General features: G+C 46.6%; 1 protein-coding gene across 1 annotated transcript in view; it reads left to right on the forward strand.

Moving 5' to 3' along the window:
* LOC115327728 (neprilysin-4-like) overlaps positions 1 to 27,547 on the forward strand; it is a 148,116-nt gene that overhangs the window by 11,742 nt on the left and 108,827 nt on the right. The window contains exons 6-7 of the mRNA XM_040217273.1: positions 12,095 to 12,289; positions 14,307 to 14,393. Of these exons, the coding sequence (XP_040073207.1) occupies positions 12,095 to 12,289; positions 14,307 to 14,393 (282 nt within the window). The remainder of the gene's footprint in view (positions 1 to 12,094; positions 12,290 to 14,306; positions 14,394 to 27,547) is intronic.

Here is a 27,547-nt window from a genome sequence, read left to right on the forward strand (position 1 = left end):
TTCTGCCTCAGTCTTGGGCTAAGAACAAAATGGTTAACATCAACCAGCTCGCCTGCGCTCTCACTACATTATCATTAGTTATTTTAAGTTTGTTTTAGCTCCAAAATGTGCTTTTACGACAAAAACCCGGCCAGCATCGCAATGGCTCCGCTAGATGCTGTCAGCCGGCTTGTTGTATTTTTTCTTTTTATCGGAGCTAGACACTGATCTCTGGGGCTAACAGTATTAAACAAAAATAGTTCATGTATTTTACAGAGATCGCAATACAAATATTGGCTCACTTTTGCGTAAAAGCATTAGTATTTGGTACTGTAACGGGTGTAGTGGTCAGTATTGTACGGCATGGCGACAGCCAAAGGGGGGTTCACTTTTGCTTAGTGACCGGAATACCAGTTTATCGCTCTAAGCCCCTTGTTAAATATGAGATGTAGACATTGGAAGGTTGCCTAATCGGTTTATTCCGATGGAGCCTCCGATGGAGCCTGGCGCTACGTTCCTAGCCTGGCGTTTGTTTGTCGTGCCACGCGGCTCTCAAATGCTCGGTGCGAGCGCAGATAATGGTCACAAGTCGATGGGCTCCAGCTTGCCACATAACACCCCCTCCAACTAGTCGTGGCTCCCGTAGCGTCGCGTTTGTCGTCGCGCTCGAGTGCCCCTCCGGGTACCAGTGAACATGCCAGCGTCTGCCGTCGACGAAGCTGACATTGGTTCGCGACCGGCGGTCTGCTACTTTATCACTGGGATGATGCGTGTAGTCAAGCTGGAGTATCTTTACCGAGAGATGGTTCCCGTGGTGAGGTTGGGCTCTGGTGAATCTCGAGGTCCCGCACAGGAGACGGAGTCTGCGCTTCGTGTTGAGTGATGGCTGTTGTCCATCGCTTACGTATGTGGTTGGTATGCCGGCGTACCGAACCTTCATCTAGGTTCACCATCCATGAACGGAGGCCCATCTGACGTTCAATTACGGCAGGAAGCCAGCCTTTGCCGTGCGGAAACTTCTTAGTCCAGACCGGCTGTCCCACGCTCAGTTTTCGTGCGTTAGTGACGCTTTCCGTGCTGACTGGCTCTTCAGAAGCTACAGTTTTTAATCGTTCCAGAGCTGATGGAAGTTCCCTGCCATAAAGCAACCATGCTGGCGTTTCTCCCTTTGCAAATTGAATGCTAGTGTGCTGTTTGAATAAAAACCTGGCCAGCAAACAATTCAGTTCCTTTTTTCCCGAGGGCCAGTTTTAGCTCCTGTACCATGCGCTCCGCCTGGCCATTAGTCGCGGGATGGTACGATGCACTTGTTACTGCGATGATCCCGTTGTTTCGGTCAAATAATTTCATCACCTCTGAAACTAGCGCCGCGCCATTTTCCGACACAGTTTTCCTTGGTAGACCAAACGTTGCGAAAATGGGCAGTAATTCTTTAACGATGGCGGCAGACCTCATGTTGCGAACCACGCGCACTTGCATCCACTTCGGGAACGCGTCCACCCCAACCAGAGAAAATTGACCCACGACACGACCTGCGAAGTCTAGGTGAAAAGTGTCCCACGGCTCGGTTGGCATATTCCATACAGAGATAAGTTCCTTCGCAGGTGACTTCCTTTGTATCTGGCAGGTACTACCAGCAGCGACCCATGCTTCAATATCGGCGTCCATCCCGGGCCACCAAACGTAGCTGCAAGCGGAAGCTTTCATCGCGACGATTCCGCGATGTCCCGAGCGAATTAGAGCCATCGTGTGTCTTCTAAAGTGGTTAGTAATCGCGACTCGTGTTCTCCAGCTTACGCATCCTCTGTGTGTGGACACCTCTGCCGGTTTACTTCTTTTTTGCGAGTGCTGTGGGAACTGATACCGATGCAGAGTGCCTTCTTGTACTGCCTGGTATATATGGTTACCAGGACGGCGTCACGTGCTGTCTCCCTGGCTACTTGGTCTGCGGAGAGCGGAGGGCGGGTCAATTCCTCAAACATCAGGATGTCTCCTGGTACTTCTGGTTCCTCCTCCGTGGTGGATATGAAAAGTCGGCTTAAAGCGTCCGCATTTTTATGGCGGTTTCCTGGCCTGTACATCAGCTCATACTTATAAGCAGTCAATTTTACGCACCATCTGGTTATCGGCGGTGACAACCCTTGTGGAATGGGCTTGTCAGCTCCTAGGATGCCTAGCAGAGGTTGATTATCTGTGTAGATTATTATAAGTCGCCCTGTGAAATACTGATTCAAATGAATAGGTCCTCTTGGTCAAGTCTTGTGGTGGTTTCCCTCCCACCGCCAATTTGTCTTCCGTTTCAGTAGGTGATAAAGCTCTTTCGCAATCGTTTCTCTAATCACTAGAAATCTGTCATAATACACTAAGAGTCCTATAAAGGATTGCAGCTCTGTCTTCTTCCTTGGCTCGGGCGCCTGTACTACGGCCTGAATCTTGTCCTGCGTGGAATGTATACCGTCCGCATTGATGAGGTCTGACATTTTACTTCACTCACCCCGAAGCGGCACTCGGTTTCCTTTAGCTTTAGTCCTGCATCTTCTATTCTCGTCAGTACTTGATCGAGTCGATAGGTATGTTCTTTCGCAGTCTCCCCGCTGATGATAATGTCGTCTAGGTACGCACTGACTCCTGAGATGCCTGCTAATGTTGTCTCCGTGACTTTCGGAAGATTGCAGGAGCTGCCGCCACTCCGAAAGGAAGCCTCTTCACTCGATACAACCCCTTGATGGTGTCGATTGTCAGTACCTGGGCTGCGTCATCTGTCACCCGTAGTTGTTGATAAGCCTGCGCAAGGTCCAGCGTCCAGAAGACTGTGCCACCCAGGAGGTTAGACGAGGCTTCATTGGGTGTCGGCAGCGGTTAAGCTACCGTTTTCGCTGTATTTTTCCCCATGCTGCGGTAGTACCGCAGAGCCTCACCGAACCATCCGCCATTCTAACCACCACCACGGGCCTGGCCCATGTTGAATGTTCGACCTTTTAAAGAATACCCTGCTTTTGCAGCGCCATCAGTTCGCATTCCAGGGCAGCACGCAGTGCGAAAGGCACCTCGCGTGCCTTGAGGAATCTTGGCGTTGCTGACTCCTTAATTCCCATCTGCACAGGTGGGCCGTTTTACCCTGTGATGTCCGACTTGACCACCGCTTTGTGTGCATTGAGAACCTTCTGGACTTCTTTGTCTGGCGGAAGATGGTGTATCCCGCTGACCTGGATCTTTAGCGCTGGAAACCGATTTCTGCCCATCAAGTTGCATTCTGTTCCGCTTGTTACAACCAGTGGTAGAACGTAGTCCTTGGACTTATGTCTCACGTGCACTTCAGCTGAGTCAAGTACCCTCAAGCCTTCGCCGGTCCATGTCCGAACGGTGACGTTCTCTTTCCGCAGGTGCGGAGGTCTGGTAGGCCATACCTTTCGGTAGGGGGCCTCACTGATTACAGTAAATGCTGCTCCTGAGTCCACCTCGAATTCTAGTAGCTTTCGCTCGACCTTGAGACTCACCAGGTACTTGGGAACGAAACTGGTTGAACGTTGTGCGTTGAGCTCTTGCATGTCCTATCCGTAGCTTTTAACAGAAGCTCCACTTTGTGATTCTAGGGCGTCCTCTTCAGCGCCGGATTCCATCTGATGGGTTGATGGACCTGTGCCAGTCGTCATCTTGTTTCGACAAGCCTTTTGGATGTGTCCTATTTTTTTACAGAAACGGCAAGCTACCCTGATGAATGGGCAACTGTCTTGACTGTGCCGTCCATGGCAGCGGTAACACCGTGGATGCGGTTGCGTTTTACCTCGATCCGAAGTCTGTTTCGTAGGCTGTGGTTGTGTGACCCTGTGCAGTTCCGTCTTGGGAGTTTTAAGCTCCTGCTGCTGTTTTACCGCACATTCCAGCCTTGTTGCCATGTCGTATGCTTGCTTGAACGTGAGTGTTTGCTCTGCGAAAACGTCGTTGGTGCAGACGCTTATCTTGCACACCGCACACCAAACGGTCTCTCAGCATTACATCCAGCGGCAGCACGGTTGGATTCATTGTCAAAGGGGCGGCGGCCGCACGTCCTTCAACCCTGTTTGAAGCGGTTGATGCTCCGGCGCTAGTTGTGGCCACCGAGAGAAGTGCCAGCACGCCGAAATCGCAGTTGGCAGCTAATTTCTTTAATTTCTCAACATAGGTAGCCATCGACTGGCCTGGTAGCGGCGTTGGAATTTGCTTCGGCTGAACAGTTCCGAAGGCCGTGGATCGTGATGGTGTTGGAGCATCAACATGGTGCTTTCAAAGGCAACTCCGTCGAACTTCGTCGGGGCCATTAGCGCTTGCACAGTGTCGTAGGTTTCCGCGCCACAGAGGGTCAGCAGCAGGGCTCTCTTCTTCCCGTGGTCCGTTACGTGTTTTGCCTGGAAGAGGAACTCCAACCGCCCCGCCGAGGCCGACCATCCTATCCCTTCGAATTCTTCGAGCTTTCCTTGTCTCGTAGTCATTCTTGAACCCCTGTTGGAGTTCTCTTCTGCCCTCGTCGCCAATATTAAATATGAGATGTAGACATTAGTTTGCTGCCTAATCGGTTTATTTCGATGGAGCCACCGATGAAGCCTGGCGCCACGTTCCTAGCCTGGCGTTTGTCTGCTCGTGCCCAGCGACTCTCAAGCGCTCAGTCGAGCGCAGCCGATGGTCACGAGCCAATGGGAGCCACCTTGCCAGCCGCTACATAAGACCCCTCTACCTCATTGACGTAGAGGCCTAGACTCAAGGACATTTAAATAGGGCAGGACCAGGCATGACGTCATGCCCACCGACGCCAGAAAAAGAACCCAATCCCAGACGGCCATTGCGTACCCACGCAATCTCGTCCAACGTAAATCCAATCAAGCTTTTATCGACTGCTTGCCGCTCGGCCGACTGCTTTAGCCTTAGCCAAGTCTGCTCCGTGCCTGCGGTCTGCTTCGTCTGCTCACTGTCACGGCCATGGCATTCGATACCAAATGAAGTTTTAATGCGAACCTGCATTCTCATCATGGCGGTGGGGAACCAACACCTTCTGGTGCAGGGCCTGTACGGCCTTCTCAAACCGCGGTGCCATTCTCAGCGTTCATGCATACGACAACCGACAACTTCGCTTCTAAATGCCGCGCTATGACGACTCTCTCTAGACGACGCTACCGGCGCGGTGTCGAGAGCGTCGCTACACGTTGACTTTCTACTCGTCATGCAAGTGCTGAACTCCAAATCCCGCCTGTTCGACACGAATTCAGTGGACGCCGCTATGGAATTGTGGGACCAACAACCACGTTGCCACAGCAATGCCATGGCAACGCGGATGTTTGCCCCATATTTTTATGACGGCGGCCGTCAACTGAGTATCTTAATCATTATGAAAATTACCGAAACTGTAGAAAAATATCGATAACTTTGTAAAAGTAAAAAGGCACAGGAAATGCATCGTCCCAATAGCCGAGATAATAAAAAGACACTTCGTGGCCACACCATACTTCCGTTACACTTCGCTCTATGTATAGAGGATATGGACACCACCTCCTGCCCATTATAACCTCCTTGCCCAGGCTGAACAGAAAAGGCTAGCACAAATTGATTGTGTGAGGCACTTCCCGTTTACATGAGACACTTGGCGCTTTCGTTCGAAAGTGCACAGAGATATTTTATTCACTTTACGCCAAGGAAGTCGCACCGAATAAAATAACTATCAGGTCTTATGACCCAAAGATTGTAATAATCAGTGACAAAGCGTTATCCCCGAGCAACATAAAAACAATATGCATGAGAGTCAACACCATCCAACGCAGTTCAATATACTAACTCAGCAGAGAAATTCCTAAACACACAACACGCTTCTTCGTCCCCCGCGGCATCCAGTGACTGCCACGACGAACCTGGCGACGCTAAAGGTCTCTTCTGTACAAAGTGCACCGTCTCGGCATCGTTTCTAAACCCCTCGTGTTAACTTACTTATAGGCTGTGGCAGTAACATTTCGGGAAACAAATTTCCCACCTTGCCCTCAAACCACCAAACCAATCTCGCTTATCGTCATACTCCCACTTCTCGGCTCTGTCGTTGGTGTTGGTGAAGACCCGCCTGTTGCTAGTTAAGATGGTGATTTCAAAACACCTTCTGTGTCACTCATGGGACTTCGAAGAGCTTCGCAGATGACTAGAAAAATCTCACAAGAGCGTTCGGGCCGCACACAGCACAACACAACACAGCACCGAAACCAAACCGAACAAACCAAACGAACGGCTGCCATACTTGCTTTTGCGCAGCTCGGCGCTAGGCGCAAGACTCACCGCGCGAAAAGGTCTGGATGAATCTGGACCGACCAGATACGAGCGGCGCTGCGCCGCGACGCGTTTACGTCACAGTGGCGTATGGGAGCCAGCACCCGATACTATTTATTCGCCCCTTTTTTATGTTTGGCATGCAACAAACCCAGTGCCGCCGTGCACTCGATAGCCCTGGCCCACTTCCGGTTTGGGAATATTTTCTCAATTGTTACGCTTCATTATTTCACCATAAGAGTGAATTATGTGTAAAAATGGCCTAATCGATCATTCTCCAACCATAGCGAGTAGATTTAGTTTCACAAACGCTGTAAAACCCGCCGTCTGGTTCGTGGCAAGCCATACTTAGTCCAGCATTCTTAGTCTGCAGGAGATCGTCGGCGGTGAGTCATATTTTGTCCATTATACTTAGTCTGGAGGCGATCATCGGCAGGGTGAAAATACTTGTTTCGACCTAATTATACTTAAAACCGATCGCAGCAAACACTACGGTCCGATGGAGTCAATAGGGAGTTTCCGTAGGCCGGGTTTCCCCCTCCGCTATGCCCTCCGAAACGAGGAATCCTCTACTGCGCCTTCGCGCCGATGGCCTTGGCTGTAGAGTTCCGGGTTTTGTAGCGGGTTGCGGAGGGCGTTGCGGGACGGCAAGAACCATCTAAGAAAACTACGCAATCAAGCAGTGCAAGAATTGCGTCGTCACGGCACTCGATTGTTTTGATTGTCGGTTCGCTATCCTCGGCTCAACCAATCACGCAAGAAAAAAGCGTGGGGTCACGGCGCCTCTTTGCGCGCGATTGATTGAGTCGATGATAGCAAACGTACGAAGTAAGGGTGTGCCAATAGTGGTTCGAATCGAATAGCGCCGCGTCATTCTGAGCATCGACGCTGCAAGAAACCGGTAGTTCTTGGTTTCCCCTACCGCTGTGACAGCCATAAATGACGCGACGCAATTTAATTCAAACCACTGTTAGTGAAGTCCCTCGTTGCTTCTTTTTACAAGGAACGGCAACCAGACGAATGACGGAGCACAATCCGGTGGAACAAAAAGGGGTCTTTCAGCTCACTCTTCTGCTGGAACCTCACATCTAGAAACTTCTGTTCGCACACCCTTCGTACGAAGAGGATGAACATCCTGACGATGCACTTTTGCCACTGCTTGATTTGCTCCAACAAATTGTAGTGTCGACTGCATTCGGGCTTTGGGTGATAACCTGTTCTAAGTGGTTTCTGTAACTTATGTTTCTAATTGTGACATAAATTGGTTTCTTAACTTAGTGCTTTGTATTTACTGCGGAGGCGCTTGGAGCTGGTGCGTTATATTTCTTGAGAATGTGAATACATAAAACCTCCGGGGTAAAAAAAAAAAAAAAACTGGTTTTGTTTAGGAAAATTTACCGGTAAAAAGTTTATCTTAAAATCATCATAACATTTTTTGGGCCATTCTGGCGTTTCCTACGACAGAAGAGTTTGTAAAATTGAAAGAAAAATAGAATTGGCTTACCTATTCTTCACTTCATTGGGCTCAAATGAGCGCCATAGTAACACATATATTTATTGTATATGCGAAGTACAGAGAAAATAGCTTTTTTAATCTTTTTTTATTTACTCAGCTGAGCCGATTTTTCCACATTTTTAGCGAAAGCTTCCACCAACCTCAGGCTTCTCTGTAGTAAATCTGAGCGCGATCAAGTTAAGACACCGATTTATGCGGTCTGTCTATGGTGCGTTCAATCCATTTCGCCCACGCTGTAGTATAGACAGCAAACGACTTTTGGCGGTAATTGATACCTTATTCCCACCGAACTTTAGTTATTACCGCGTTGCTAGCGTGTCACTAATGAAGTCTAATGCAGGTATTCCTGGACTAATGTTTCGAAGAAAAATTGCGCGTCTTTCTGATTTTCATAAAATATTTTTTTCATAACCCAGTGCTCAAACAGGAACTACGTTTGTTCATCCCGGCTTGATCACCAGTACAAATTTGCCTTACCTCATTGCAGCACTAGCATATTTTTTTTATTCTTTATTGCCAAAAACTTGTTCAGAATGAAACCACCTTCCCCACACATCGCCACGATGGAAGATGTTTCTGCTTTCAAGGCAGCCATAATTGATTACTTTCATAACTCTGCAATTTTTTTATTTGCTGATTTTGTGGGAATAAAGGAGGGAAGTTTACGCACCTTCGCGTCGTGGGACCGGAGCTCAAAGGGTAATCCCATGCCCGTCCCACCGCGCGGCCGACAGTTAACAGCGAGGGCGTTCGCAGCGCCGATTTCACCAACGCCATGCCAACAACGATGATCCCGGTATCCAACAGGGTTTATTGAGTACCAGGGGTCCCCAACAAGACACTGCGGTCAAGCGAGCCGTGAACACAGTGTGCGCGCAGCGCCCGCCGACCTGAGAGCCGAAGGGGTAATTGCGAGCGGAGTCAACGCCGGTCGGACGAGCTCACGCCGCTACGCGTCGTCGCAGGAGTTCGGGGCCAGGCCTTTGGGCGGAGGACGTCCACAGGTAGTGGGGACGCCGACTGTTACAGCCAGGGGAATCACTAGCGTGAAGTCATCGCCGGTCAGACGAGCTCGCGCCGCGACTTGACCCGTCGCCCGGAGTCCAATCCAGGTCTCCTCCACCTGACGGCCGTCCACTCGGAGAAGGGCAGGCCCGACTCTCTCCTCGCTCGTTCTCGCTGTTTCCCCGAAAAAGGGGAGACGCGCGGAGGAGTGCGAGAGAGTAGCATGCTGACGTATTCTCCCCGACACGATACGGAGCGACCGGGCTCGAAGTCACACGGCTTCGCCCGGAACGTTGGCGGCTCACGCCTTCTCGGGGAGGGTCTCCCGGAATCTACACCTTTTTCATTTGTTTTGTTGTTGTTGTCTATTTTTTTGGTACTGTAAATTGATCATTTGTACTTCGTAAATCCATTGTACCCACCCCCCTCTGTAACGCCCGATGGGCCCTGAGGGTAATGAAATAAATAAATAAATACCTTAAAAATGGTCTTGATCAGCCTGATGACGCCGGAGGTTACAAGAGTGTGTCACGTCTGCCGGGCATTGGAAAGCACTTAAAGTTCCTCGCCACTAACCATAGAAAATCATAATACACACACGACCCATTCCGTGCTCCCATGGTTTATTAGAATGATCAAGAAAAGCTTTTTTTGTTATCATTGATTTTTTACATTGCCGAGCTTTCTCCATAAATTGCAGTAATTTGCTCTTCCATTTGCTTTGGGGAAAACTATACTCTTTGATTCTATTAGAGTGGAGTGATGGTTCTGAATATGTTCTAAACCTGTAGTCGCCGAAGTGAAGTAGTTTATGCCGCCGGCGCTGTGGTCTTATTGAACAGTTATGCACCCGATAGCCAGAGCCCTTTGCGTATGACAGTTTGATTATCCGCATCCGATACCTTTCTGCGGACTTTGTATTCGCACTCAAACTGCATTTGCGAAATTCGGAACCACATCCAACCTGGAATCTTTGCATTCACGTTATATCATTAACTACAACGTAAAGTAAAAAAGAAAAATAAAGTCTGGATGGTACCTTATAAATTTTGGCTATCTGTATAGAAAGATCTCTTCGAGTCACTATACTGTTACCAATGACAAATGATGAGGCGAAGAGTAACTGAAGAAACTAAACGTTTAATGAGGCGAACTTGTGCCCAAAAGAAAAAGGAAAACAGAAGATGAGAACAAAGCGTCGCGGGCGTCGAATTGGGCGTAACAGCAGGTTCGAGCGCTGGGGTGAGACTGACTGCAGATCGCCACGTGGAGCCCCTTATGTACACGCGATGGCTTCTGTTCAAGAAGCCATCGCGTGTACAATCGACCTGGAAGGTTCAATCGACCTGGAAGGTTCGGCGACTAGAACATTCGCACCTCGAACAGGTGACAGAGTTCTCGAAATCACCAGTACATTGAACTGCAAGAATAAATAAAAGGACGCGTAACTCCCGGGAATTGAACCCTGACTCTTGGCGTGTGAGGCAAGCGCGATAACCGTTAGGCCACGGCCGTTCTGGCTAGTTGGCGCGCGTTAATACGCTGAAAGACATTTGATGGTATTTTTTTCCGATTTATGATTTAGCGATCATCCTTCCAGGATACACCCCGCGTCCTTGGAACGATGATCTAAGTTATGAGACGGTCCTGGAGGACTGCAACATTCTAGTCAAAAGATGCGATAAAAAAATTAATATTTTTTTTTTATTTTATTTAAACACTGACTTTAAGCACACGGGTATTTTCTAATCGCGAACATTAGGGTAGAGCTGATAACACTCTGTCAATTTATTTATGTCAGATAGTTAAAAGCGGTAAAAAAGGCGGCCACTCACCGGAGCGTATTCGTATATACGTGGAAAGACGCGGGTACACCCTTGTGAAAATATGAGAATATTTATTTATGACAACATGTCATACTGGTTTCAGTTTTAAACACGATTCTGCAACTGTGTGCTCTGAACCACATACTTAGCAGCAACACGCCAACTGTCCAGACTGAAAACGCACACACACGTCACGTTTTACTTCTCGAGGAGCCTTCTGCCTTTTTGTGGCTTGAACGTGTTCGAATTTCATTCGACCGAAGAACGTTTTCCGCTCTTTTCCTGCCAAACAAGACCACACTTTCTCTCGCGAGATTGAACGCTCTAAATCAATCTTTAATAAAAATCAAATCCTGGCGTAAAAAAAAAAATAATATTATTTTTTTTATTTGTTTTTCCAAAACAATTGACAATGCACCTTATCGTATCCTCATTCATTAACTCTAGCGTCTGCTGTCGCACAGCTTAACCGGCGGGCTCGGCAACAATCCAGAGCAACACTCAGAGATATCCGCATCCTATACGCATCCGCAGCCCCTAGCAACCGCACCCGATCCGCAATCCACCAAACCTGATTCAATTTTATGCACATACTGCCAGTTGAGTACGGACACCTTCACCAAATGGGGGCACTTCGGCCGGGATTCGAACCCGCCACTTGCGGATCCGTAAGCCGGAGCGTTTTCTTTGGAGCAACCGATATTTTTATATTATTATGAATATTGATGAAGGCAGCGAGACGGCATACGCTTCTCGCATGAGCTGTAGTAAAAAAAGCATGTCTTTGTGCTGGCAGTCAAGCGGGGGAGTCAACAACTTAGGTCACAGGAAAGTTTTTTTTTTTATTTTTCTTTTAATATAAAAGTAATCATAATGCAATACCTTACCTTAATGTGCGAAAAAAAAACTTCAAATCAAAGAACATGTAGTATAGAACTTTCTCCGAGTGTTATATTTTTCTTTGACTTGAAAGTTCACTAATATTTCTGCCCCACAATCTCAGGTGCTACATTCTGATGAATTATCGCCAGATCGTCTGCACGCTGGCTGTTATTGCGTGAAAAACTGTCGCAATTTTTAGCCGCCTGAGCGGGTTTTGAACTAAATACGTGAGATTAATTTTAGTTACGTTTGAATGTATCCAGCCACTACACATCTTTATTCTAAACAAGGACGCTCATTATTTTGGCTAACATGGTTGTATCGTAATCACACAACCGCAAAAGAGAACATATTATGAAAACATTACTATTTGCGTAAAATATGGCTCGATGAGTTTTCAGTCCCAAAACTTAGCTGTAGATATTATGATTCAGGTGGAAACAGAAGAGTTACTCCACTTATAATGAATTGTTCTCAACTGCATGCCCAATAATTCCTTAAGTCGAGTGTTTCACTAACTATGAAATATCCTGTTTACAAACGTATATGTTATATGTATGATATACTTATATTAACAAGTGAATTTCAACATGCACTATTTCTCAAGCTCGACCAAATTAAGTTTGACTGGGTTGGTGGAAAGAAACTGATTGACGACACGAAAAAAGAAAATAGAAATGTAATCGCTGCCTACAAGAAGGTTATTGCGTCAACTGCGAAGGTATTCAGACCCAACTTAACTGAAGAGGAGGCACAGCAACTTTCTCAGGATATAGTACAGTTTGAGGTCAAACTGGCAAAGGTAATATATAACACATTCCAACAGCAGATCTGAAGTATTGGGTGTCTGAAATAAGCAGGCTCTACTAAAATGGGCCGGAAAAACCGGCGCCTGCATGTAGCTATCTAAACTTTTCGTCAAAGATGTATTTTAGAAGTCGGTTCTATCTTGTAAAAATTCAAAGTGTAGCTTCCATTCTGTAAAAAGGATGGCCAAAGTACTTGCCATGCTCCACGGCGGACGGCGACGTAGACGACCAGTCGTGTGACACGGGGCCGTTTGGTGCACGTCTTGAAAGATGGCTCTACCTCCTTATCGAGATTTATAGGGGCATTATTTGAGACTGCTCGCGACGACGGTGGTCTATTTAAATTAACACAGTATTTTTATAATGTACCTTCTGTTAAAAAATAAATGCGGACAATAAAAGCAAAACGAAGTAAGAGCAAAAAAAAAAAAAAACGCCGTTGCATAATGACGACGTTCTCGCTGACGACGGATTTCAATAGCGTGTCGTTTGCTTTCTTTCGCTGGTAAGCTACACCTACCGACGCTGCTCCGGATGCCATCTATCAAAACGTACGCCAAACGCTCCCCGCCGCTCTACTCGGTTGTCTGCGTCGCCGGCCACTGTTGACCCTGGCAAGCTTTTTGGCCATATGTTTTACAGAATGGGAGTTACGCTTTACATTCTTAGAAGATAAAACCGACCTGTGAAATACACTCTTGACGAGACATTTAGATTGCTTCGTACATGCGCTGATGTTTACGACCCATTTTAGATCGAACCTGAGTATTTCGAACATCCATACATATTTTATCTCCCTCTAAAGCAAATTAATTTGTTATTCAATTTAAAATTTCGTGATCGTTGATCGTGATCTTATGCATTTCCGGAAAAAATGTTTACAGGTTCCATACTCTTTAGGTGAAATTTTGTGCGTTTAATATTTGTTACTCTGTTCGAAATATTCCACGAAATGCTTACCTCTGTGCACTTGCTGAAGTTTTAGTACCAAGTACTCAACGCGATGCATTTTAGCAAGAACAAGCTATTCAAAATTTAATTGTACTTTTTTTTAAATTTGATTTTCAATTTTAAAACAAATAGCTTTAATTTAGGGCAGCATTCTAAGTTACACAGTTTGGTACTTCTCCCGCTGTGCCTACATAAACTATACCGAAGCGTTGTTGTTGTGTAGGTGCAAACAGTGTCGCGCAGTGTTAAAAAGAACTAGTCCTCAAACATAAAATTCCTCACCACTCCCACTCAATATGTTGATATGTTGATGGTGGTGTCAATATGATTTCGAGAATATTTGTATCTAAAGCAAAATATATATTTATGCCTTAATTAAGAAGCTCTTCTGCAAAGTGAAATTTATAAATCATTTCACTGACAATCTAAGATATTGTTCGCTTATTTTTAAATGCACCATTTATCACTGCTTTATCAAACTTTCATCCTTTTTGAGATGTCTCAATGGCCTTAAAGTCATTATATTGACAAGTAAAAAGGAGCATTCATCAGGTTATGAACACCAGCCAAGTACGGTGATCACGTAAAGCTTAGGACCCTTTTAAAGTCCTGGAACACAGTATAACAGATAGTGAAATTCCCAGGAAAAAGCAATTTTCCATTCGCTTTAATACTCAAATGGGTACTCCCGACAAACCATACCGATGGCCAAAAAGGTGGCGAAAAAAAATACTTTAGTGCGGCTTACGTGGAATATCTTGACGGGGGTTTGCCTTACTCCAATCATTCCCGTGTGTGTGAGTGGTCTGGGAAATAATTCCTGCGCATAGCAATTTTAATTTGTTACCAAAACGTTCGGGCGGGTCTATTAAATTAGCTAGACTAGAACGTCTGGGCACCCTTGACAAACACGGTACTAGTGTCTTTTGCATGGAATCTCAAAAAGAAAAAGGACTCGCAATAAAACATAATTTGGCAAAAAAAAAAAAAATATCGGGAAGGTTTTGAGAATAAAAAATTACGTCCATTATTCGGTTGTTTTCTTTTTCTTTTTCTAAGCACTCTAAGGCTGAAGAAGACAGGCGTAACTTAACCTCAATGTACAACGAAATGAATATCTCCACCTTGTCTAAAAAGTATCCCAAGGTAAGCAAAACACGAACTTTCACAACTTTTTTTTAAGCTAAGGCGATCTCAATCTATGTAATATTAGAGCACACTACAATGCTCCTCTTAGTCAAGATAAACTATAAAGTACTCGCACAATTCAATTATTGATATGAATATTGATGTAGCAGGGCAACGTGTACTTGACTTCAGGGTGTTTCCAGGTCAGATCGTAAAATGATAGTCCAGGCGAGCTATGTCCGACAACTATTTCGTTTCTTCGAAAATGAAGCGGAAGTGAACGAACTGACGATATAACGTCTGATTGGCTAGAGGCTCAAATAACGAAAGTAGAAACTTTTCGTCAGTTTTAGCCTCTAACCGATCAGACGCCATATCGTCAGTTCCGTTACTTCCGTTTCTTTTAAGGAGAAACAAAACATTTCTCGAACATAGGCTCCCAGTTCATATTTTTATAGTAATGTCAAAATATGTTGATACCGTATTCCTGGAAGAGGCTTTCAGCTATATGCGAACGCCGTAACTAATTTTTTTGTTTTGGAGATTCAAAGTTTCGAAGCTCCAGGCGTGGTGAATGCTAAGGTTTTCCTATGGTAATTTGAACAGCGGTCAAGCTCACGCCGAAGCATGGACGTAGTAATGATCTTTTCTTTTTATTTTATGAGAGGTATGCGGAGGACTAAAAATGTCAATAAAAGATTGCTATGGAAAAATATTTTCGAAACCCGTCAAAAAAACACGTTTTGAAGATATTCAAAATTATTCACCATCGAATTGCTTAATATAAAATAAGGCGGAATATATCAGAATGATCACCTTTAAATCAGTATGACGAATGTATAAAGTATTATGCTTATTGATTATTGTAGTTATGTTAGTAATGCAGAAACAATGTACAATCTACTAAATGTGGCAGAATTGCACGTCAATATTCAAAAAGAAACTCGACTTTTTATTCTCTTTAAACTCTGTTAATTCGTTCAGAGTGACTTTAACTAACTTGTGTTCAAAAGAAAACGAGTATCATATGATCTCTTTAAGAGAAAAACGACAACAAGCCATTACTCCAATTGAGCTGGCTTGTAAGGTTGTGCGAATAGTGGTTCGAATTAAGTAGGCCAACGTCATCCCTAGCTTCTGCACTGTTGAATGAACTATTCGACTTCGCTTTCCCTTACACTGTCAAGGCTTTGAATGACGCAGCGCTATTCGAGTCGAACCTTGCACAACCCTACTAGCTTGCCCTCGTCACAGCGGCTTTGCCGCACAACTTCGGCTGTAAAGAAGCGTTCACACTGGCAAGTCGCAGCTGTAGCGCGACCACGTTTGTCGCAGCAGCGATAATCGCAAGTCACGAAAGCGACAGGTTTGATGCAGTCGCTTTCAGGCCGATTTTTGCGAAGGGGCGCCCAGTCGCGTGGCTGCTGAACCAATCAGAGGCGGCTCGAAAGTGCCGAGAGGTACGCCTCGCGCCTGTTTACATCCCGTGCGCCGAACGTCTGTGAGAGAAGCATTGAACATGTCCGTCCCACACCCCAGTTCGCGGCCGCGGATAGGAAGCCACGGAGGTTTGTTTGGCGGCTCTTGTCAGCGCTATTAGAGGATACCCATTTCTTTATAAAAGTAGCACCCCGATTTAAACAAGCACTCGAAAAAGGACGCGGCCTGACAGCAAATCCGTTCCACTTAAGTTTTGATAGGTTCATACTGCGCCGCAGTTGCTCGATAAAGTACACGCCGAGCTAGTGATTGTGCGTCTTTGTACGGTTCAGAAGGACCCATGCCAACGTAACGAGTATTTTTCATATTGAAAGGGCGACGCATGTGTAGCTGTGAGACAACGAAAATGGGAAAGCAGCGAAACTCAAACCTGAACTGTTGCTGGGAGGACGGGATCGACAAATGTTCCCGATAACTTCCGAAGAGCGACTCGCAGTTAGTGGCTATATATATACAGCCATTGGGGTCTATGAGGCGTCTCTGATTTGCTCTAATCAGAGTATCCATTTTTTTAATAAAAAGTAGCACCAATGTTTGAACGAGTAAACGATATTTAAACAAGTTCTCCGGTGCTTCGTTCACGCAATCTGCACAATCTTCTAATAGCGTAATGGCACGTTTTTGTTGTCGGAAACTATATTCGTATTACTTAATTAAAAAAAGTATCGCGGAAGCTAGTCATCGCAAGTTGTACACATTTTGTTTATTATACGAGTTAATATAGGTAGAAGAGGAATTGGTCAGTAGCTCTCAAACTCTTGAAGTTTTCCACGTTTATATGTAGGACGTATAATCAAGACCTTTAGGCTCTTCGGAATACCTCCCCTATAGAGGATTTGAATAATAATTATTTGTGTGAACAGCTCCAGTCTATCAAAATTATACCTAATATCTCGGATTCTTATCTTGTCAAACTCTGGTGGCTTAGCTTTTAGCAAAACTCAAATTTGGGGGTTTTACGTGCCAAACCTACGACGGGCATCTTGCACGCCCCAGCGGAGGACTGAGGATTAATTTCGACCACCTGGGGATCTTTTGACGTGCAACCGAAAGCTCGGTTACACGGCGCGTTCTCCGCAATAAGCCTCCGTCATATGCTTAGCTTAGCTTTTCGCATAGAAATAATAATTTTCAAATATAATTTTTTTTATATATATATATATTTGGCAAATACGCCGAATTAGAGCACTTGACTTGTGGAGTGATAGCAATGGGACTAACAGTGGAGTAAATTTTTTAGCTTTTTTTACGGAGTTGATAAACCTTTTTTTTTTAAAGACACTGATAATGCCGCATAAGAAGATGACCTATGGAAATGTTTCTGAATCGTATCATCCGCGCTATTTTTAGGTTTTGGGCAAATTATCTGGTTTACTAAGTTCCAGGTCTCCTTCGAATTTGGTCTTGATTGAATGAGCCGATTTAAAATATGTTTCCTTTTGGCTAAGCGTATTTTGCTGTCACTTTGATACGAATTTCACGAATTTCATTTCTTAGCTTGGTGTTTCCTTGATTCCAGAGCTGGTCCTAATATTAACATAATTCAAAAATTCCCTCGTTTATCCGGGTATTCTGGGGCCTCCGTTTCGTCAAATTTACTCTTCTGGTACTAATAAATAAATGCTCTGAGAGGTTTCCACAAGTTTGTCATAAGTTTGTCAGTACTGTAACAGAGAATTCTAGTTATACTTATGTTTGAGTTATCAATTTCTGTGTTGCCCTGCATCACCTTGTATATAATTTCTGTAACCGGATATTCAGCAAGCTTTTCTAGTGTTAAAAAAATAGTAAAGTGATGATCAGCCACCTTTTTATTAACAACTCCAGATATTATTTCTAAATTACTCATTCTTGTAACTATGTGATCTATGCATGATTTCGCACTTTTATTACCATTGTATTCTTCCTGGGTATAATTATTAATTATATTTGCCAGGACAAAATGCGGGAAGCTGTCAAGTACATACGATACTTCTTGTTTTGTATCGTTTAAATTATCAATAGTGAAATCTACAACAAGAACTCTGTATTAGTGCTTATTGAAATTGTGAAGTAATTGTCTACATTTATCACAGCATATGTTTACATTCGAACTAGGTGGCCTGTAAAACGTGCAAATGACGTACGAAACATTCGTTTTATTAACGGTCACAACGCAAATTTCTGCTTGTTGGAAATACACAAATATTTCCAGACAAAGAATGGTCATTTATATAAATAATAACACCCCCTTTTCTGTCATTTCGACAAAAGCTGCAAAAATGAAAGCCTTGCAAGGAAAATATAGCGCAAGCTGTCTCGTCAACGTTTACATGCCTCAATATAAGCATATTTAAAAGTAGAATTGGCTCGCCTAATAATAGCAGTAACTGATCCAAATCCTTATGAATACTTCTAACATTTTTAGTGAATTAAATTTAACTTAGCGTCAAGGTGACCTTCTACATTCGAACCCCGGATGTATGCGCCCGACTTACAGAACGAATCAGAAGACGAGTCCATGTTCACCTAATTTTAACTAGGTCTCGTTCACTCCTGATTTGAATTGCTGCCGCTCGCTCTTTTTGACTGACGAATATTTTTCCCTTACTAATCACAGTAAAAGTTGTATCCCTTTCCATAGCACAAGCCTTCGGGAACCGTGCGAAGGCCCAGGGTTCGATTTTTGGGAGATTCGCGTCTTTTATTTATTCTTTCCATTTAATGTTCTAGTACAGTGGTTCTCAAATGGGGACCGCGGAACATTTGGGGCCCGCGATCCCCAAAGGTGTTCACGGAGCCTCTGCTTCGCCAGTCAAGCCCGAGAATAAAAGTTGTATTCTTTTTTTCTCAAATTGACAAGAAATGTTTCAGTTTTCGCGTGAGCTTTTTCGTGCGTATCTCAATCACAGAAGTCCACATCGCACTACCACTGAGTTATATGTATCTAATAAATCAATATTATAATTATCCTATGCCTTCTCATTCCCCTGACCACGAACAAGGTCGTCTAGCATCGCCGCCGATCCACAAGGAGTCCGCGAAATAGCAATGGTTTAGAACCACTGTCCTAGTAATTCGAGAACCTTAATTCTTGTTGGAGGTTCGAATGTTCTACGCGTAGGACCTTCTACTCCGATTGTTCCAGAAGCCAACGCGTGTGAATAAGTGACTCCGAGTGGGCGAGCCACAGTCAGTTTCGCCCCAGCGCTCGATCCTGCTGTTGCGCCGACGTCGACAGCCACGACACTAACTCGCTTCCCCTTTCTTTTGCTTTGGGCACAAGTTCGCACCATTAAACGTTCTGTTTCTTTAGTTATTCGCCGCCTCATCATTCGTCACTTGTGACAATTTGGCGGAGGTAATGGGTATCGCGTTTCATGCCCGTGAAGCGTACCTATCAAAATATCTTTCGAACACGATCTTTCTCAAGTCGAGGAAAAATAGTCCCCGTCGACGAACCCGCGACCCGAGACGGAAGCCGCAGCAGAGGCACCCACTGGAGTTCGTTCAACTCTCAGAGCAGCCGAGGAAGACGAAAACGCCGACAACGGAGACCGAGTCGCAGCAGGCGCCAACTGACCCGTCCATCGTGTACCTGCCATTTGCGCCTCGGACACCGGCAAATTTGCACGGCGAGATTCATAAGGATGTTGAAGACTGGCTCAAGCAGTACGACCGAGTGACACAACACAACAACTGGATACCAAAACAGCGCCTGCAGAACCGGCACCGCTAAACGCTGGTTCGAGAACCACAAGCCAACGTTAACATCGTGGGATGTCTGCAGGAGCGAGGTGTGCGGGCGTTCACCACTTAACACCGACGGGAGAATGCAGAGAACCTTCTTCTAACGCAAGCCCAGGGCCCAAACGAATTGTCACAAGCTTTGTACAAGGCGTCTTGCGTCTGAGCAGCCCTGCCGACCCACAAGCCGCAGACGACAAGAAGCTGCGAGTTCTCATGCCCGGGTTGAAAGACGGTATCTTTGGAGTTCTCGTCCGCAACCCGTCGACCGCTGTCGAAGCCTTCGTCACGGAGGCAACGAACACCGAGCGCACCCTCGAAGCAGGCTTTGCGCTCTTTCTACGACATCCAGGAGTTACTGCATCCACCCTCTTTAGCGGCAAAACCTCCTCTGTAAACCCGAACATCCACGAAATTATCCGGGACGTCGTCCGGGAGGAACTCAGCAGGTTGCTGCCAGTCTCGAGTCGTCCAACGACACTCTCCATCGCCGGAATTATCCGCCAGGAAATCAAACAGTCCGACCTGAAATTCCCATCAACATGACGACGCCAGAAGAACTGACGGTGAGCTCCGCCACCATGCCCCGACGACCGCTGCAAGCTCCCCGCCAGGCTCTGGCCCCACCCCGATCAGACACCCCAATCCCGCGTATCCTCGTCGTCAGGAAGAACAAGCCGAGTACATCCACCCGGAGCGACCCTCGCCGAGAAAGACCGCGCGACGTATGGCAAACGGCCGACCAACGCCCGCTCTGCTACCACTGCGGAAAAGCCAACCACATCTACCATTTATGCCCCTACAGTCGACTTGGGCTGCGTGGTTTCCATCTAAACGACACGCCCGAGGCACGGCGAACGCCCTCGAGACATCAAGGAGTACCTCAGCGCTCGCCCTCCTCAGCGCCGACTTTCCGCCGTGAATCCAGCTCCCCATCGCCACGACGTTCAGCGTCTACGGTGCCACGACAACGCGCTGGGAGACTTTCTCCCCTGCGTCAACAGGAAAACTAAGTGCAGTGCCGCAACGCCTGGAGGTGGCGTTGCCAAATACGACCGAAGTAAAGAGCCTCCAAGAACGCTGGAGCGCTCCCACTCTCCCGACGCCACACATCGCAACGACTCCCTTCAGCGGCGGCCAACAAACTAAAAGTTGTTATCGACGACAACGATGCATCGGCCCTCCTGGACACCGGAGCGGACTACTCAGTCCTGAGTGGGAGGCTCTTTTGCCGCCTGCGAAAAGTTTCGACGTCCTGGGGTCGACCACAAATTCGAATCGCTTGAAGACACCTTTTTACGCCCGTTGGAAGGTGCACTGCACGAGTCGAGATTCACGGCGAGACGTACCCTGTGGAATTCGTCGTTCTACAAGACTCTTCCAGAGACGGCAATCTCGGCATGGACTTTTTGTGTGAATACAGCGCTGTCATCGACGTTCGGGAGAACAAATTTACACTGCGGACACCTGTTCAGCCTCAAGAGGAACCCCAAAAACGTCAGTCGCCGTCCGAGTCGCTGCCGACGACGTGAACCTGCCGACACGATCAAGCGGTGTTGTGCTTGTCACGACCGATGTCGCTACCTGCGGTGAAGTTGTTCTGGAAGCCAGCGTACAACTGGTCCTGGGAAAAGGAATAGTTGTCGTAAGGGGGGTAACTGAACTTCAGATAGACTCACTGTGGTCCTCGTGATGTAATTCCGACAGGAAACGCAATCCCTCACAAAAGGTGCCGCTGTGAGCCACGCCAAGAAAGTCATGAACTCAACCGAAATCGCCATGATTGCTGAAGAATCCTCGCCACCCCAGCAAGACATTACGCCCACAGCGCAGCTCGACATTGACCCCAAGCTTGCAGGCCCGAAACGACGGCAGCTGAGTGACCTCCTCATCAAATACAACGACAGCTCCGCGACGTCGTCGAAGGTGCACCAAACTACGGTTGCGAAGCACCGCATCGTTACCGAGGACGACGCACTCACAGCGCATTGATCGCCATACAGAGAGTCTCAGTAAAATAACGGGAGTTCATCCAGGAGCAGGTGCAAGAAATGCTGAACGACGACATAATCCAGCTTTCAAGCAGACAGTGGGCCTCTCCAGTTGTGCTGGTTAAGGAGAAATACGAAACGCTTAGGTTCTGCGCGTGCTAGCGGCGGTTGAACGCAGGGACGAAGAACGACGTCTACTACTTACAGGGTGTCAGAGAAGAAAATTTACAGGGTTTTTTTCGCCGCAAAAAAAAACTAGGCATCGTCGAAATTCATCCTCCACCCAAAGGTAGCGCTAGAGGCCAGAACCAGATGCCAAACTTTCAGCCCATTCCGATAACTTAATCAAACGTTATAAGTGATTTTCTGAAATTTTCACTGGGAAAATAGAGCACATTTTTGCCCGTTTTCGGTTTATGGTGCCATAGAGCCGCATGTACTCGAAAACTCCGTCGGTCGCCATTTTCCCATCTAAATTTTCAGAAACTCACTTATAGCTTTTGATTAAGTTATCGGATCGGACTGAAACTTTGGCATCTGGCTGTGACCTCTAGCGCTACCTTTGGGCGGAGAATGAGCATTCGGCGATGCCTAGTTTATTTTTGCGGTAAAGAAGACCCTGTAAATTTTCTTTTGTGACACCCTGTACTTCCCTGCATAAACGACGCGCTAGACCGGCTGCGCCACTCTCGATATTTTTCATTGATTGACCTGAAGAGCGGCTACTGGCAGATCAAAGTCGACGAATGGTCTGAGACAAGACAGAGTTCGTCACGCCGGATGAACTGTTCGAGTTCAAGGTGATGTTTTTGCACTATGCACGTCAGAAGCACCTTTCCACCGCGTCGTGGGCACTGTACTGGCAGTACTGAAATGGCAGAGCGTTCTCGTCTACCTTGACGACGTCGTAGTGTTTTATAGCAACTTCGGCGAGCACTTGCGACGATTTCGAGCTGTTCTTCAAGCCATACAGACCACCAGACTCACTCTCAAGCCGCCAAAGTGTCAGTTCGCCTATGACGAACTGAAGTTCCTAGGTCGCGTGGTTCGTAACGAAGGTGTCCACCCAGACACAGAGAAGACTCGCGCCGTTGCGGCGTTTTCTGTGCCGACAGACAAGAAGGCCGTGCGAAGATTCCTTGGACTTTGTCCGTACGATCGACGCGTCGTACGGGATTTTGCAAGGATTTCCGCACCACTCAAAAACCTCAGGAAGGACGCCAAGAAGTTCAATTGGGTCGAAGAGCAGCAGCAGGCTATCGAGGAGTTGAAGCGAAGGCTCCAGACTCATCCTGTTTTTGGACACTTCGATCAGGATGTGGAAACCGAGATTCACACGGACGCTAGAAACGCAGGACTTGAAGCGATACTGGTTTAAGTGGGACAAGGCACCGATCGTGTGATCGCCTACGCAAGTCGGGCAATGCCCAAGGCGGAGAAAAATTACTCTACAACTGAAAAAGAATCTCTTGCGCTCGTGTGGGCAATTACGAAGTTATGCTGTACTTGTACGGGAGCCCGTTCAGCTCAGTCACAGACCATCCCTCGCTCTGCTAGCTTGCGAACCTCACGGACTCTTCACGATACCTCACTCAATGGAGCCTGCAAGAGCTCAACATGACTGCAGTCTAAAAGTCAGGCCACAAGCACAGCACGCCGACTGCCTGTCCAGGCCCCCGTCGGAACATCTTCCGGCAGCAGCGGCGACGATGACGACGCGTGCTTCCTGGGAGCAGTGAACACCGACGTCATGGCACGACGTCAATGAGACGATCCTGAGCTGCGTGCATTAATCGAGCACCTGAAAGTGCAAGGGAGTACCGTGGTACGTGTTTTCTCACGAGGCCTGCCGACCTTCGCCAAATGACAAGGTGTACTCTTCAAGGAAAACTTTGGGAACAACAACTCGCCGCGGCTGCTCGTTATCCCGACCGACATTCGAGAGGAAATCTTTCAAGCACGTCACGACACATGACGTCCGGACACCTTGGTTACTGCCGGATACTGGCCCGTATTCGTAAAAAGTATTACTGGCCCAAGCTCCCCAAACCCATCCACCTCAACACCGGGTCATGTCATAAGTGCCAGCGAAGCAGGCAACCGCCAACGATGCCGGCAGGTCTCCAGAAGCCAATTTCTCCGCTAACCGCACCGTTCCAGCAGATCAGAATAGATCTACTTGATCCTTTTCCCCCGCCGACCCTGGGCAACCGTTGAATAATTGTTGCCACTTATTATCTCACACGGTACACAGAAACGAAAGCCCTTCCTTCAGAGACTGCTGTTGAAGTCGCCAAATTTTTCATCGACTCCACCGTCCTCCGGCACAGCACTCACGAAGTTCTGACCAAAGATCGCGGATCATCGTTCATGGCACAACTGACCCAAGGTATCCCTCGGCTCAGTCACACCAGCCACCGCCGTACCACCACGTACCACCCGCAGACCAACGGGCTGACGGAGCGACTCAACAGGACAATCGCCGACATGATCTATATGTGCGTCGACATAGAGCACAAGACGTGGAACGAGGCGCCTACAACACGGCGGTTCATGAGACCACCGGATTTGCACCTTTCCAGCTGGTACATGGTCGGAAGGTAACGACCATTCTCGACGCGATGCTGCCCTGGAGCCAGCTGACGATGAGAGCGAGATGCCCAGGTGGTTGCTCATTGGGCTCAAGAAGTCCGCCAGCTCGCCGGACACCTGATTCAAGACCAGCAACGCGTCGACGCGGGCCGCTACAACTTTCGTCGCAAAGACGTCCACTTCCAGCCCAAAGACAGGGTGTCGGTGTGAACGCCCATCCGTCGCCGCGGCCTCAGTGAGAAACTGCTGAAATAATACTTTGGACCATACAAGGTACTTCGTCGCCTTGGGGAGCTGAACTATGAGGCGATGCTCGACAGAACAAGAACAGCATCACGCCGCCCGCCACGACCTGAAGTCGTCACGTCGTACGACCCAGGTCGTACTACGCACGATAATACTTTCAACGCTTGATCCCGCGCAACGCTTGATAGGACTCTGTTTTGCCAGCCTCCGTATTTTTCTATTATTTTGTTCGCCTTGCCCTGTTTTCTTTTTTTTTCACGTGGTATCGAGACTATTCCCTTTTTAAAGAGCGGAGTAATGCCACGCGCGTCGGCGAGCGAGCGCATGGGTGGAAGAGTGGTTATCGCGCTTAACTTTCATGCGGAGGCCCAAGGTCCGATTGCTGGATGTTTCGCGTCTTTTAATCATTCTTTCAGTTTAATGTTCTGGAAAATTTTAGCACTCTGTTGCTTGTTCGAGGTCCGAATATTCTAAGCGCCGGACCTTCTACGCCGATTGTTCCAGAAGCCAACGTGTGTACATAAGGGCTCCGTGTGGCGTTGCACGGTCAGCTTCACCCCGGCCCTCAATCCTGCGGTTTCGCCGACATCGACGCCTGCAACACTAACTTCTTTTTGTTTGGGGCACATGTTCGCCCCATTAAACGCTCAGTTTATGCAGTTATTCAGCGCCTCATCATTTGTCATTCGTGACATTATATGTCTAAAGGCATTAAAAGATGATAATTTCGATATAGTTTGTGTTTTCCTAAGTAGTTCTTTAGTAAGTAATTTGTGAATGTGTCACTAAAACGTGTTTATTTGACATGTACTTTACAGTTTTTTGCATGAGAAATGTTTATTGTAATATTTATATTTAGTGCAGCCGTCGAAAACCTCTCATACAATTAGTAGAACAAATATTTTCGTGCATGCTTTGGTGTGAAATTGATGGCTGTGCAAATTACTACAGCGAAACCTTGGCAATCTCCACGCCAACAGCTTCAACATTATATATCTCCGGAAGAAAATTACCTACAGCGTTCGGATATAGCTGAAGGTTCCTCAAAATAACAGGTCTTTAACATATATTTTTTGTTTGCATAAATGTAAAAGAAAATGACCGGGACCATCATTGCACGAACAGGCGTGGAGATACCCAAAAAGATAATTGATTTTCACAGACTACAGTGCAAGAGATTCATAAATTGGTCCTTGCTTCTCTTCAAACATTTTGAAATAAACCAGAGTCAGTATACTGACTCTGGTTTATTTCAAAGTTTTGAGGAATTGCGCCGACAAGCTTCGCTTACATTTACATGGCATATCTGCGTGGCCAAAGAAACACAAGTGGTTTTCTTAAAGGGCACAGACACCCCATATTTTATTTGTATTGCTCCAAACGACGGGAACTAAACCCTAGGCATTTTATTTTATAGTAACATAATGGAAATTGCTTCAGCTAATAAAAAGTAATTATTTGTAAAACGGGTCTTTTCTGCCTCTTGTTGCACCGAGCCGGAAGTGGCATAACACGATAGCGTACGCGATTTTTCTCGTTCTCCCACCGTCTACATATCTTTCGGAAATAATTATTGCGATCATACACCATTGCATTTCACAAAACTCTTCACCGGTCACTGAATGACGCATTCCTCAAAGTGATTATGTAAGCTGTCACGAAAACATTAAAAGAGGAGTGACACCGCTCATTTCCCGCCCACCCGCAGTACAGCTGGACAAGCAGTCGAAAGTCGCCATTGTTGGAACAGTTGCACGAGACAAGGAACGGTCGGAGTGCTTGTCTCTGCTACTTGAAGGCTATGTCCTTGATATTTTGAAAAGGAAAGTGGCCTGATTCATTTGGAAGAACAAAAAAAATGTTTCAATATTGCCATTACTGCACATCACATGTCTGTTACTTGGGAAATCTCCAATTTATTCGCCATATTATTTCGAATGACGATTGATGAAGCGACAAAAACTGAAACACACTGAACGTTTAATGGGGTTAGTTGTTCCCGAAACACACAAAAAAAGAAAAGAAACAAAAGAGAAGAATAGAACGTATCGGGCGTCGAAGTGGGCGTAACAGCAGGATCGTATATACGCAGGGGAAAGACCGAGTGCGGTTCGCCACGCGGATTTCTTTATGTACACGCGTTGGCTCCTGGAACGGTTGGCGATGTAGGTTCGGCGTGTAGAACATTCGGACCTCGAACAAGCAACAGGGCTCTCGAATTTACCACAACATTAAACTGAGAGTATAAATAAAAGGCGCGTAACTCCCAGGGATCGAACCCTGTGCCTCCGCACGGAAGTCGAGCGCGGTAACCACTCGGCCACGCACGCGCTCGCTCGCCGACGCTCGTGGCAATATGAGTCAACGCATAAATGCGTTGACGCACATGGAGAATACATTACAGCATTTTCTTTATGATATAGATAGTCAGAAAAAAGAAAGTGCCGAAATTACGTGCAATATATGTACCTTTGTGTTCAACATCTTTATGCGACGCCTTCTCGAATAGTTTGAGGCAAAAAAAAAAAAAAAAAATCGGAGTTGTCAATGCACTTTTAAGAGCGAATGTGGAATATACGTTTTTAAGTTCTCCCTCAAAAATAGAGCTAGGTATGTGATCTACTGAAAAAGAAAAAAAGAGTCAGACGTCTCACAGTTGGAAGTCACTACCTAAGCTTGGCGCAAACTTATTCATTCTACGCTGTCAAAATCAGCATATCTTCTACCGTGCAGAAGCGCCGTACTATTTCGAGAGCAGGCTTCCTCTCGCGACTCATTCGCGCGCGCTTTTTTTGAGAAAAAGGACGCTAAACAAATCCACGGAAAGTGCTTTGACAACGTCGGAGTTCTTGATAAAAAAGCACACAAATTACGTATAGACTCTTTCAGGCAGCTGGGCATGGGCGCCGCCATAACCGACCTTCAGTTTTTGTTCACGATTATTTCGTTCGCTTCACTTCATCATTGCCACAGCAGGACAGGTTATTGCCATTTTAGATTCTACTGCGTCTTCCTCCCAAGCGAAGGCCTTTGTGGAGGCTCGACAACGCCCGCTTCAGTGGCTAGGCATCTCGGTAAGACAAGAGAAGGTCGGCTATGGCGGCTCGATCTGGCGCG

The sequence above is a fragment of the Ixodes scapularis genome, unplaced genomic scaffold (assembly GCF_016920785.2).
Source record: "Ixodes scapularis isolate PalLabHiFi unplaced genomic scaffold, ASM1692078v2 ptg001946l_1___fragment_3__unscaffolded, whole genome shotgun sequence".
Classification (NCBI taxonomy): Eukaryota; Metazoa; Arthropoda; class Arachnida; order Ixodida; family Ixodidae; genus Ixodes; species Ixodes scapularis.